Below are 14,130 nucleotides of genomic sequence, written 5' to 3'. Positions count from 1 at the left end.
TTTTAAATTTAACCTTATCATACATCCAAGATGTCTGGTAATGGGGCATTTTTTTCTTTAGGAGAATCCAACCGACCTTTGACCCTGTGACCTCAGGAACCTAATAAATCGCTCTTCAAACCAGTAGACCTCAGACCTGACCATTTACTGGAATCACCTGGGGAGCTTTAAAAACTGTGGACGCCTGGGTCCCATCCCCAGGTTTCTGGGTTCATTGGTCTGGTTGCAGACTGGGCGTTAGGACATTTGCAAGCTCCTCAGTAACTAATGTGCAGCAAAGTCTGAGAACCACTCCTTCAAACCACTCTGCCACGGACAGTTGGCTACACATAAAAAAAGTTAGTCCTTTCAATCCAATCCCTAGACAGAGTGGCATCTCACTAAGTATTCTTCAATGAACAAATGAGACTAGGTAGTCGGATGAATTAATTGCAACATTTTCTTCTTATCCAACAGCTATGGAGCTGTTTGTATGGCTCTACCAAATGGATGAATTAACAGATTAAATCTTCCCCAAAATAAGATAGGCAGTGACATATAATTATAACATTTATTGTTTCTTTCAATTACATGTCATGCCTGTTTATTATAGAAGAGACAGAAAACTATAAAAAAAATAAAAATCATCCATAATCCTGCTACCACCAACATCCAGAAATATATATTATATATTCTTTCAGTCTTTTAAAAATGCATATATATACATTTTTACAAAATCACTATCACACTATATATGTTTGGTAATTTTCTTTTTATTTAACAATATCTCACTAACATTTCCTGATATGATTATTCCTCTATAACCTGACTTTTAATGGCAGCATAATATTAAATCCTACAAAAGTACCTTGATTTATGAATCCCTCACTTGGTCATACAGGCCATCTCTAGGTTTTTGCTGTTCTAGATAATGCAGGGATCCATTCTTATAGCTAAATGTTTGTGCATATCTCTATGTATTTCCTTTGAATGCATTCCTAGAAATGGACTTTCTAGGTTAATAGGTGTGCATAGTAAACTCTGGATTTCAAAGAAACTGCCAAATTGGCCTCTAGAAAATTCCTACCAATTTGCATTCCCACAAGGAACATATGAGAGGTCATCAAGGACCATCTATATTTTGACAGGTGGCTTGGCTTCATTGTCATGGGAGTGGGCTTTAGAATTTGACAGATTTGGCATGAAATCCTGACTTTTCCACTCATTAGCCTCCTGACTTGGGCTTTTTAACCTTCCCACACCTCTGAGGCCTTGTCTGCTGTCCCTACACCTCTCAGGGTTGTTGTAAGAATTAAATGAGACAAATGTGTATAGTGGTAACATGTAGTAGCCTTCAATAAATGATCACTTTTATTATTATGCTGCCAAAGGGAAATAGAAGTCTGTTTTGTTTTCTATTATGCTTGCCTAGGTTTGGAGCAGGGAGCTGGAAGGTTGGAGAATTAGGAACATGAATGTTTACTTAAAAAGAGAAAGAGAGATAAAGTCGATCAAGTTACATAGTACCCGGCCCCATAATACTGGATGTCTAGTTGGCATTTACTGACAGCTGTGGTAGTGGTGGTAGTACCAGTGAAATTAAGCCCACAGCATGCAAGACACTTTCCCTCCGAGTAAATCTACTCCTACTGACTGGGACTCCAGCAATGACAAGCAGATGGGGCAATAAATAAGCCCTACCAGGTGAGGCCCTGAGGACTCCTTGAGAGACCAACCAGAGCTGGCCTTGCCTCTCACCTCCATCAGGTATCCAAGCCAAGACTTCCAGGCAGAGAGATCTGCAATGGGTGGGTCATTCAGTTTAAGGTCCTCTAGTTGGATTCTGACTCTGTAGTAACAAGAGATACTCATATTTATAGCGCCAGAAGATTAGTGTTTACGTAAAATGTCAGCATCTTGCAGGTGGAGCACACTACTGCAGATCAGGAATAATTACTAAGGCCATTTGGATTTGCATGGGAATGCTAAGTTCCTTTTTCTTTTTTTTTTTTCTTTTAATTTACTCATGACCCAAAGAGCCTTTGCATTTGGAAGATGGGACAAGCAAGATAGGTTTATTTTATATTATCAAAAACAAGAATTTACTTTGAATTATTTTCTAGGAACTTAAGATTTTCTGATTATACCACACCACTGCATTTTTAAAAATGGCTTCAAATACTTATATGGTACTTTTTGTGTGCTTTTGGAGTAATTATCCCTGGCAGCAGTGCGGTGAGAAAGGTGGCTGTTGGGTGCTCTTCTGTAGATGGGAAATTAAGTTCATGGCTACCCAGCTCGCTCGGGGCGGGTCCTGCACCAGCGTTTACAGCGTGCACATCGATGAGCTGTTTGTCATTCCTGTGTTAATTTGCCTCCCCAAAGAGGAAGAACCAAGAAGGAACTCCCCTGTTCTCAGCATGACTGATATTTGGTTTCCTGATGCCACTTCTGCCTGGAAACAGATCGTGTGCATCGCAGAAATATGCTTTGTAATTAGCAATAATACTGTGCGTTTAAAGTCCCTTTGAAGTCCCTCTGAAGGCCTAAAATAACTTCATATCTTCTTCTTTAAAAATTGTTTTTAAATAGCACTTATTTAATAAGTATCATGTTGGAGTAATTACTTCATTAGTTATTTAAAAGGGTCATAAAATGTTTTTTAAAGTAAACACTTGTCATATAAACAGATTATCACCTCTTCTCAACATAACTGTATCATCTCCAGCCTCAATACTAACTCAAAGCCAGAATAGCCATTTAGCTATCAATATACACTCTTCTCACATATGTGTGTACATATGTGCATTTCTGTGTTTATTTGTACTTACTCTGTTTTCAGCAAAATCTCCAGGAAGTCTCTACCATTTCTCCATATTCTCTAGTAAAAGGGCATGTATCCAGCAGGCACTCAGTAATTGCATGTTGATGGTGACCATGATAATAGAAATGTAGGATGTAAGGTATTGCACTAAATGTTGTCTTTTCTTTTGCTCCAGGCCCTCTCCCACCGCCTCCTCCAATAAACAGAAACGGCAGCACGTCTCGGGCCCTGCCTGCCACCCCTCAGTTGCCGTCCAGGAGTGTAGTAGATGGTCCCAGGAGTGGGCCCAGGCCTCCTCTTCCTCCTGACAGGCCTGGCGCTGGGGCGCCTCCCCCACCTCCACCATCAACATCAATTAGAAACGGCTTCCAAGACTCTTCCTGTGAAGGTGAGGCGTGGTCCCACTCCTTGGAAATGTACAAGCTACAGGACAGTAATTGAATGGCAGATTTGTTTGGGTGTGTTGTGTGTTTGCATTCACATTTCTTATTTGTATGACCCTCCGTGTTATCACACTGCAGTACTCTGGTCTGTCTAACCATTTTAGGGCCACCATGATTTCAAATTAAAAATAGTAATCCCCTTCTTCCACTTCCCAAAAAGACACCTCATTTTTCTCTGTTTCTTCTTTGAGTCTCATTTTGGTTAACTTTCCAGAGATTCCAGAATTCTGAAAAGAACCATTTTTGTAGCTTACCTTTTTATTGCCTACCTTCTAAACAGTTTGCTGTAGGCAAGAGGCCCGATGGCTGCAGGCATTAAGTAGCTTACCTCTGCCACTGTTATCAGGGGGTCTCAGTCACTCCTTCCACTGGTGGGAGGAATAATTAAGAAAGGTGTCCCAAACCTCAGCCCCGAGCTCCGGAGAGGGCCCTTGTCACTCTTGTTGAAATCACTTGGACCCGTCGGGGTATTTCACTCAGGTGCCGGTCAGTGACATTAAAAGAACTTCCAGCTCTTCTCTAAACTTCTGGGCATAAAACTGGAAGCCATCTCTGCAGTTCTGTCTCTGTTGTATTCTGTGCCTTTCGTGACATAAGTCTTCACAGCAGATTGTCTGTTTCTGAAGATCCTGTTTGTTCTCTCCCTCAGATGAATGGGAAAGCAGATTCTACTTCCATCCAATTTCTGATTTGCCACCTCCAGAGCCATATGTCCCAACGGCCAAAACTTATCCCAGTAAATTGGCAAGAAGTGAAAGCCGAAGTAAGTATTTCTGCAGGGGCTTTGCTGGCTTCATATTGGAGTAGGCTGGGTTACATACAGCTGAGGGTTGCATAGGACGCCCAGGCTTCTTGCCTGCAGTGGGGAGATTGCAGAGAAATCACTCCTGGATTTGGAGCCATCTCACCTCTGGTAAACTCCCCTTCTACGCACATGAGGAAATGGAGAGATCCAGAATGCATATGAGAAACGATTATTTTAATGGGTCATTACAAACTCAAAATACCTTTGGTTTGCGAGTAGATGACATGTTATTGTTTTGCCTGTTTGGACAGTCCTTCCCCATTTTGATCTTCCTAAGATGGCACAAATAGAGTCATCTTCTACTCCTGCTAGTTTTGAGACTCGCAAAATGTCTTATTAATTATAACAAAAACTCACTGTAACTGCTTTGATCTTTTAAATGTTATAATTATAGCTTCACAGAGCATTACATGAAAATGTTAAGTATACCCATAATCTCTCCACATAACATAACAGATATTTTCATTTTACCAAGTTCTCTTCCAATTTTTATCCATCTAATTCTGACAAATTCATATAGTTATAATTATAGAGTATGGTTTTTGGTGGTAGGATTTATATAACATTGCTTAGTAAACACTTCCCTATTTTATTTTATAGGATTGCATCAAGTCAGCATATAATAGTTTAGTTTACCATTATTGGACATTTAGATTGTTTCTGGGGTTTTTTTGCTAATATATGTAATGCTACATAAAGAAGTGAATCATAGCGGGGAAGGGAGAATGGGAAGTTAGTATTAGATGGGTACAGAGTTTGAGTTGGGGAACATGGAAAAGTTCGGGAGATGGACAGTGGTGATGGTTGCTCAACAATGTGAATGTACTCAATGCCACAGAACTGGACACTTAAAAATGGTTAACGTGGTAAGTTTCATGTTATGTAACACTTTACCACAACAAACAAATTCTAATAGAAATAAGTTAAAATTTTTTAACAACAACAAAAAAAGAAGTAAATCACTTTTCCTATTTAAAAAACTTTAATCAAAAAGAGGAAATAGAAAAACTGGTATTTCATAACATTAAATTTATAGAAGAAACAACTGGTATGAAATATACATATATCACTGATGAGGCTCAGACTTGCGACAACCTTAGTTTTAGAACCAAACTCCAAAACCAGGAATGTGTGGAGAAAAAGTGTTTGAGCGTGTCAAGTAACTGTCACAGTGTCCTTAACCTCGTCCTCACTCCCTAATAGAGCTCCTTATACATAATCAGAGCCTACCGACTTTTTCTTAACACACAGTTCTTGATTTTTGGTTGGCTGGTTCCCAGCGTTAGAGCAGATTAATATCAGCTGAGATTAAGGTTGGTTAGACTCAAAATCACTGACTTCAGGGAGAATTGATAGGTGGCAGTCTCGGGTCAAAAGAGGAAATAGGGACACAGAGTTGTGCTATGTATTACAGCACAGGACAATACCAGATGTTTCTGTTGGGTTAAGAACAGGTCAGACTGTGCTTTGTGCCTCTGTTGAAGAATTCAAAGAATTAGAAACTATTTTAGGAAAATTTCCATGAGCAAATGCCAGAAGTAAACAAAATATTGCTGCTTGAAAGAAAAAGTTTAATTCCTGGAAAAACTCGTTTATGTGGAATACTGCATTTCTAGATGATGCCTAATAAAAAAGGTATAACTATAATAAAATTATCGTACAAGAGTTAGTGGTTGAAATTTTTGGTGAAATATCAGTCTTCACATGGAACAAATATCTTTGAGTCGTCTCTCTGTGTTTATGTGTGCATGCATGTAGTGTGCGTGTGTGTGTGTGTACATCAGAAGAGGGGCTTCTGTCTGATAAGAGTACAGCCTGGTTTTCTCCGCTCTTGGGTACTAATAAATGAATTCACTTTATGGAGTTGTTCACATAGACTTTAAATATTTTTTCCTGACTTCTTGTAAGCATTCTTAATCTAATTTAAATATTATTTGTATATTTAAGTCAGTAACAGAACCATCTCGCCAATGGCTCTAGATTTTTAATTTAATAGGTGAACACACACCCTACCCCATCCTCCTGTCTTTTAAGACCATCCAGCAACCGGCCAGGTGGCGCAGCAGTTAAGTTCGCACGTTCCGCTTTAGCGGCCTGGGGTTCACCAGTTTGGATCCTGGGTGCAGACATGGCACCACTTGGCACACCATGCTGTGGTAGGCATCCCACATATAAAGTAGAGGGAGATGGGCATGGATGTTAGCTCAGGGCCAGGCTTCCTCAGCAAAAAGAGGAGGATTGGCAGCAGATGTTAGCTCAGGGCTAATCTTCCTCAAAAAAAAAAAAAAAGACTATCCAAAACTTGAGGACTAGAACTATGTCGTCCTCACTATGGCTCCTCCATCAAGTGGCACAGATTCTGAAAAATGTTAGACATTTAAAAATACTTCTTAAATTGGTGAATTAATTTCCACTGTCCCCTAAAAGTGTTTTTGTAGATTTGCTTTAACTGTTTGTAGCATTATGCATGTTTAATATTTTATAATGATAAGGGATCATCTCTCTAACAAAAATAAATCACGTATTATTAAGTGGTTTTATTCTGCTCCTGTAGCTGCCTTGGCCTCCAGGCCCACAGCCTGGTAGGGCACCCAGACAGCCCTGAGCAGTGCCACCTAATTATAGCTTTGCACGAGGCCGGCCTTCGTTTTGCTGACCACTTGTGGTGTGTCAGCTGACAGTCAAGGCCTTAGGACAGATGGCTGGTTTACATCCAAATGAGTTTTTCCTTAGATGCTTACCCACAAAAAGACTTGGTTGGGAGGGTAGGAGGAAGAGACAAGGTAATGAACTGCAGTGTTGGCCTCTAACTCCTCCCCTTGCTCAGAGGTTTGGCTCTATCTCAGAAGTCCCTAAGTGGGCTACTAGGGCCGCTGTGAAGATGTCTGCTTGAGGAATCTGTTGGTGCCAGCCCACCTGAGTCTCAGAGCAGTGGCCGTAGCAGATCTACTCAATGACATGTGTCCCTGGTAGACTGGCTCACAGCATCTGAGCACCTGGCTTCATGCTCAACACCTGTAAGAGCCTCAAAAAAATGTGTGTGGGACAACTGAATTTAAAAAATTGTGAATGGATTTTAAACCGTATTACGGTGCACTGATAGCCCACAAATATGCATAGTTTTTAAAAGAACACTATCAACAGAGTGAAAAGGCAGTCCCTGAAATGGGATAAAATATTTGCAAATCATCTATCTGATAAAGGATTAATATCCAGAATATATAAAGAATTCCTACAATTCAACAACCAAAACACAACCCAATTTTTAAAATGAGTTGAATAGACATTTCTCTGAAGAAGATATACAGATAGTCAATAAGCACATGAAAAGATGCTCAACATCACTAATCATTAGGGAAATGCAAATACAACTACACTAAAATACCACTTCATACTCATTAAGATGGCTACCATCAGAAAAGCCTTGTTTAGAAATCAGAAGATACCTACATGCTCAACAAAAGGGGATTAATTAGATAAATAGACCGTAGTGTTCATATGTAATAGAAGGCAATGTGTCATTAATAACTATATTTGTAAAGAGGAATGACTATGAAACTGCCACTAAATGATCCAATTTGGGGAGAAAAAAGGGAACTTTATATGTAAAAAAACAAATGGAAAATATACAAATAATGTTTTTGCTTATCACTGGGTGGTACAAGCATGGGTGAATTTTTTGTTTTGTTTTTACTCATCTGTATTTTCTAAATGTATAATAAACACATACTACATTTGTGATAAGAAGAAAAGTAAATTTTTTTTTAGCTTTCTTAACTTTGTGCAAGTACTTGGGGGCAGGTCATCCTTCTCTAGTAATGTTTGTTCAGATCCTTGCTTGCTTCCCTTCGCTTGTCCCTTCTCGTTCACGTGTGCCAGTTGTTACAGCCCTGGTCATAGGGAGTGAGATAGTGGGTACTTTTGCAACCATCCTTGAGTCTCTACAGTGAGAAGATAAGCTTTCTAACCAAAATTTATGTTTTGTCTACTTTTTCATCAAGGTGGATCCAACCGAAGAGAAAGGGGTGCCCCACCGCTTCCTCCCACCCCGAGGTGATCCTTGCCTGCTCTTCTCCACCCAAGCCCAAGAGCTACTTGTGTTGTTGCTGTGGAGAGCTGCACACCTTCCTTCCCTTCTCTTGTCCTCTTCATATTGGCAGTAGGGAAGAAGGGAGGGTGATGTGGGAATATGTGTGGGGGGTGGGAATGCAGTGAGAAAGGCACCTAGGTTTTTATATTGTGTATATTCTCAAGCTACTGCTTGCTTCCGCTACAGCCCACCAGTGTTGGCTGCTTGGGGGTGGATAGGCTTTTGTGGCAAGTAGGCAGAGATGAATTTTGTCCCAGCTTTCAACCAACCAAATCCAAACTTTCACTGCTTATTTCCTCCAGGCTATAATATTAAAGTCCCTGAGAGCTGTTTGCTTCCCCGCCTCTTTTGCATGCTTGGCCTCCTGTCTGTTTCCATGAACCACAGACTCTCTAAGCAAATTGCTGCACGAGGGCGCTCCTAAAATTTTTGCAGTTATAGGATGTCCAATCTTTGATAGTCTGGAGAAAGCTCTAGGACAGAGCTGTCCAGTAGAAATATAATGTAAACCACATATACAATTGAAAAATTTCTAGTAGCCACATTAAAAAAGGAAAAGAAATAGGTGAAATTAATTTTAATATATTTTATTTAACCCTAACATCCAAAATATTATTTCAACCTGCAATCAATATAACAAATAATGAGATATTTTACGTTCTTTTTTTGGTACTAAGTCTTCAAAATCCAGTGTGTAATTTACACTTAGAGAACATCTCCATTTTGGATAGTCACGTTTCAAGTGCTCAATAGCCAGGTGTGGTTGGTGGCTACGATATCAGACAGCGCAGGTCTAGACAATAGACACTAGTGCGAAAACCTCTTGTTTAAAAAACAGAAAAGGCAAGATGAGCTTTAGCAATTAAAGAGGTAACTAAAGATAAAGTTGGACCCGACACCTTGTTTGACAGACATCTTGACCTGAGGTTTGGCTCCCTTGTTTTCCCTCTTCCCTAATATCTGTAGACAAGTGTTGCTTCACAGTCCCAAGGTCAGAAATTGATCTGATAGGGTTTACAGCCACGTGGAATAAAGCCATTGGAAAGAAACTGAGAGCCAGTTGGTGCTTCGGGCACAGAACCAGCTGGCTGGAGCTCACCTGTCGGCTGGACTCCTGCCTTTAGCATTTGAAGCAGCTTCTCTCTCCCACCCAGCTGGCTCCTCATGGGGGGAAGTTGTAGGCTCCGTAGCTGGGGGTAAAGTCAGGGAATGGTAGCAAACCAGAAATGTGGAAGAAGGGAACAGATTTGAGTTGATGGGCAAAACGCTAATCTAAATCTGATGCTTAGGGAGTTGAGAGAAAGAGAGATTGCTACTGGAAATTGGAGGGAATTTGTTCTGAATGTCTCCAGGAGAACCATTGGCTTGGATCTATGCAAATTGAGCTCTGAGAAAGGACCATAGGGAAGAGCCAGCCTTGCCTTTTTTTGTATGATTTTGTTTACAAAACTTTACAGGGACTTTTAAATCTAGCTATAGAATTGGAAAAAAAAATATTTCCAATTAGATTTTTATATGGTTGATGATGTTTAAAATTATCATTACTTATTTTTTAAAAGCACACAGCCACATATGTATATGTCTGTCTACCTAAAATTTGTATCATGGTTTCAGTGTATTGTTCATGTATTACTGGGAGATGCTAACAAGAAATCAATCCAAAGAAAAATTTGAAAGAAGCATTCCTATTTATAGAATAAATGTTTCATTTATATAAAAGCAAACAAACTTAGAGTTCTAATAAGTGGGATGTCTTAATAAATTATGAAGTTGCCCATTTGAATATATTGTATTTTTATAACTTTCCTTGCCAGAAATACTAGGTTTAGTGAACTTTTTCTTCCCCCTTCTCCTCTACTATTCGTCTGTCTTTCATACAGTCACTTGGGGCCCTGTACCCAAAGAGAATCCAGAAATATAAAGGTGTAACCAGCTTGGAAAAGTATTTTCAAAAAAGCGTTTTAATCTCTAATATTCTGGGAGCATCATTTTATTTGGATTCTTGGATCAGATATGAACAGTTGATAAAAATCCCTGTGATAAAGCCTAATGACTCACTGCAGAAAAGATGGAGTTTGGCCTTCCTAGCAAATATGGCAGAGAAAAGTCTGACCCAAAGAAAATGGGTTTGAATTTTGTAAGGGGTAGTAAGAATGGCGAGTTTCCGTATATATCCCAACTTTGCAGGTACCATCCTAAAGTTTGAAACAGGGTCACAACTCAAAGTTGCTATTCATCCAAGATAGAGATGTTTTCGAATGTATTTTTTAGTGAATGTTTCATTAATACACCTGCGACCTTTCTTTGAAAGTCAGCAACCTAATTACATCCAAAACTCTGAGTAAATCCTATGCTAAAATCTTCAACTATGGCAAATCACAAAAATGAATATTTTCTTCCCTGAAATCAGAGCTTCCATGTGTTTTTTTTCCATAAGATTTCCAGATAAATGTATTCAAGATGCAATACAGAATTTTAACATTCACATACCATTTTATATTGAAATGTATTACAGTATTAAAATTCAGTGTTCAGTATTTATTTCACTATGCATTTTATTTAGTAAAAGCCGAGAAAAAAATGTTTAATCCAATGGTGCCTTACTTTGTGATTTGGAAAAAATCAACTTTTTTATGTCTACGTATTCGCAGATTATTTGCATATTTGTAAAAACTGTTAGGTCTTTATATTTTAACTTGTAATATCAATTTTGTTATTTTAGTAGCAGAAATGGGATGATTGTTAAAGTGCCCAAAAATTTTTGGCATGAAATTAATTTTTCCCTGTTTATAGTCAGGGACTGTAAAGGAAGATAATGTTTTTCATACCACTGCACTATGCAAACATGCGCATTTTGTTATCTGTGTCATCAGGATCGTTTAAGTGGTGGGGCTGAGTCTAGCCTGGACATCTGTGTCTTTGTAAGTTAGCCAGACAATAAATAAAAGCAGAATGATAAGAGTGTCAACTGGCGGTTTTTATTTAACTATTATCTATGTAAATATACAGGAAATACAAGTGTCTGTTTTCTGTTTTATACTCTGGTAAAGAAAGACAAACTCAAAAAAAAAAAAGGTCCATATAAGGAAGTAAATATTCATCGCATTCACTTTCTAACCCCTTATTTGTTTTTCCTGAGAACCTGAATCTTAGTTGAAATCTGTTGTCTGTTTACTTAAGGCAGATGCTTCTCCTCTGAAGTGAACATGGATGGTGGAAGCAACGGAAGATGAAATTACAAGGACTAGCCTTGACACTGAGAAATACAGGGAAGGCCAAGGAGAATTTAGGAGGCCTGATGATTTTTTAAATTATCTGCTGTGTGTGTGTGCATATCTCAATATAATGGTTAAGAGATTAAGAACACCTGCCTTCATCTCTTACCTGCAAGTCACTTCTCTGAGCCTCAGTTTCTTATCTAGAAAGTGAGTAACTAACAGCATTAATAAGTGTATTAAATAAAACACTCAGCTCTTAGCCTGACTTATTCTAAGCACTCACTAATTGGTGGCCACTATTAGAATTAAGTAGGAAACAAATATTTATATAATGATTCCAAATTAACCAGAACTAAATTGACTAGAAGGGGATTTACTAGTGTATACTTTTAAAGGAAAGGGGCAATCGCAGAAAAAATATCCGTATCAGAAATGCAAAACAACCTCTAGACATCAGGTATAACTCGCAGGCCTCAAAAATGAAAATTCATGTTCTTTCAATCATCAAAGAAATTATTAGATTCAGTTTGAAGTAACAGAAATTAAGACCTGGAAACCACCATATATGTAGGGCAGCCTTAGAATTTATGATCCACAATGACCACTCTTGAAGGGGGTGCTAATAATACTTACCTTGGCACAACAGGTATAAATCGGGCTGTCCCTGCAAACAGGGCCATGCTGTCACCCCACTCAGAGATCATCTAGCCCCACCCTCTGGGCTCACAGATGGGTGATTTAAGACCCCAAATCACATACTACTGAAGAACAAGCAGGATGACTTTTCACCACACCACACTCTCTTCTTTATAATCCTTCCTACCTGTAGCTGAAGTCTCTGTCCCATATGTCTTTCACGTTTACTGGAAAGAAAAGGCCAAATGACAAGTTAGCGAGTCAGAGAAGGAGCCCTGGACACACAAACTTGGATCTGAATCTTGCCTCCGCCACCTGCTCCCTGTAAGGCCACCGACAAACTATTTAAGCCCTCTAAGCTCTGGTTTCCTCAACTGCAAAATGGTTACAAAGCTTGAATACATAGACAAAACATCAGACAAAATATCTGGCGTACGTCAGGCACTCAGTCCTAATCCTTTCGCCATCAGCTCTCGGCCGTATTCAGGAAGGAATGTTCAGTGCATTCAAAAGAGTCTGATAAAATTTAATTACAAAATTCTTAGGAATAAAAATTGCTTTCTGAACTGACCTCGTTTGTTCAAACTGGAACCATTCATTTCATTCATTCATCCATTCAATAATTTTTCTTGTGCCAGCTTCACCTCAATCAAACCAATGTCCCCACCACAGGTAGATCAGTCAAATGACCTCTGAGTGGCTGTTAAGGAGGCCAGCACCCCTGTCCCCACCAGGTACAGGTGCAACTTCAGTCACCCAAGCAACAGAGGACTTTCTATTAAGCAGGGAAGTAAATACTTAATCATTTTTCCTCCCTTAAGTAATTATTTGGTTTCTTTTCTCCTTTAATCTCAATGGGTGAAGTACATTGATTGACTTTTTAAAAAATTTTTTAAATCTACAAGAAAATTTGGAAAAAAAAGTATTTAGAAAAAGTTTTGACGGCCAATAAATATCTTTTTGGTTTTGATTAATCTGAAAAGTAAACTCAAGAATTTCCAGTTCCCTAAACATTCCCGTTAACTGAAGACTGCCTGGACATGTAATTTAGAGTGGCCCCTTCTGTCTTCCCTACAGCCCCGCTTCCCTCTGCTCTGAGCACTTGGCACTTAATGTCTATCACATACATACGTTTCTCTTACTGGTAAATGTTTGGAAATGTCCCGTCCATCAACATGCTAGAACAAATTCTTTGTCTGAAAATTTTGTTTCCAGTATTACAGAGGCACATTTATAAGAAGCTAATGAAGTTCAAGCTTTGGGACCTCCACTTGCAAGAATCTCTTCTAATTAAGTACTTACTTTTATATCTAATATATATATATATATAATATATATTGGTGAGGAAGAATGACCCTGAGCTAACATCTGTGCCAATCTTCCTCTATTTTGTATGTGGGGTGCCGCCACAGCATGGCTTGGTGAGCAGTGTGTAGGTCCGTGCCCAGGATCTGAAACTGCAAACCCCAGGCCCCTGAAGTGGAGTGTGCAAACTTAACCACTACGCCACCAGGCCAGCCCTTCTAATTTTTATTTATGATCTTTATATTATTTCTCTTAAATAGATCAACCTAAATTGTCTAAACCTTCAGACCCCACAAAACCTGGATCTGTCCTTGCATTATTGCCCTCCCCAGTTTCTGATGCAGAACTCAATCAAAATAGAGGCCTTAAAAACTTTAAGCCACTAGTTTTCCATGAGAATCCTAGACAAATATAAGACAGCAAAAATGTTTGCCTCCTTTGTACCCCCAGAGTTGCCTGTAGATATTTCTAAAACAATTCAGTCATTGCACTGCCCACATCACATTATAGTTAGTTAAAGGCCCCACAATATGACTCATCCAGGAAAACATGTTAGACCTTCAGGGTGCCTAGGAAACAGGTCTGGATGTTATTAGACATCAAGCTCAAATTTAGCCTAAATCTTGACGAGGAAGATGCTTCCAGAATGCCTGGAATACCCACCATGGACTTAACATAACTGTGTTTTAGTCATGAAAAACTCCCACCCTTTTCCTGTTTTCTGTCTTTTTAGCAAGTTAGTAAGTTAAAGGTCACCTGTCAAAATGCTTTCTTTTTCAGATAGATCCCTGAAACAAACAGCAGCAGATAATCGGGAAAACCCTAATGAT

General features: G+C 39.1%; 1 protein-coding gene and 1 long non-coding RNA gene across 6 annotated transcripts in view; one reads left to right on the top strand and one right to left on the bottom strand.

The window, feature by feature from the left end:
- Positions 1-11,109, top strand: part of WIPF1 (WAS/WASL interacting protein family member 1) — a 112,401-nt gene extending 101,292 nt beyond the window's left edge. For all 5 annotated transcript variants that reach the window (XM_023622027.2, XM_070242035.1, XM_001495709.6 and 2 more), the window contains 3 exons: positions 2,979-3,191; positions 3,896-4,009; positions 8,053-11,109. In XM_023622027.2, coding sequence (XP_023477795.1) covers positions 2,979-3,191; positions 3,896-4,009; positions 8,053-8,108 — 383 coding nt within the window. In that variant the 3' untranslated portion in view covers positions 8,109-11,109. The remainder of the gene's footprint in view (positions 1-2,978; positions 3,192-3,895; positions 4,010-8,052) is intronic.
- LOC106781953 (uncharacterized) overlaps positions 1-14,130 on the bottom strand; it is a 30,169-nt gene that overhangs the window by 2,131 nt on the left and 13,908 nt on the right. Inside the window, exons 3-4 of the long non-coding RNA XR_001378753.3 lie at positions 12,183-12,222; positions 3,575-4,102 (exon numbers count right to left, since the gene is read on the bottom strand). This is a non-coding gene — a long non-coding RNA (uncharacterized lncRNA). The remainder of the gene's footprint in view (positions 1-3,574; positions 4,103-12,182; positions 12,223-14,130) is intronic.

This window comes from Equus caballus, chromosome 18 (assembly GCF_041296265.1).
Source record: "Equus caballus isolate H_3958 breed thoroughbred chromosome 18, TB-T2T, whole genome shotgun sequence".
Taxonomy (NCBI): domain Eukaryota; kingdom Metazoa; phylum Chordata; class Mammalia; order Perissodactyla; family Equidae; genus Equus; species Equus caballus.
The sequence above is the reverse complement of the archived record's forward strand: the minus strand, read 5'-3'. Positions and strand labels throughout refer to the sequence as shown.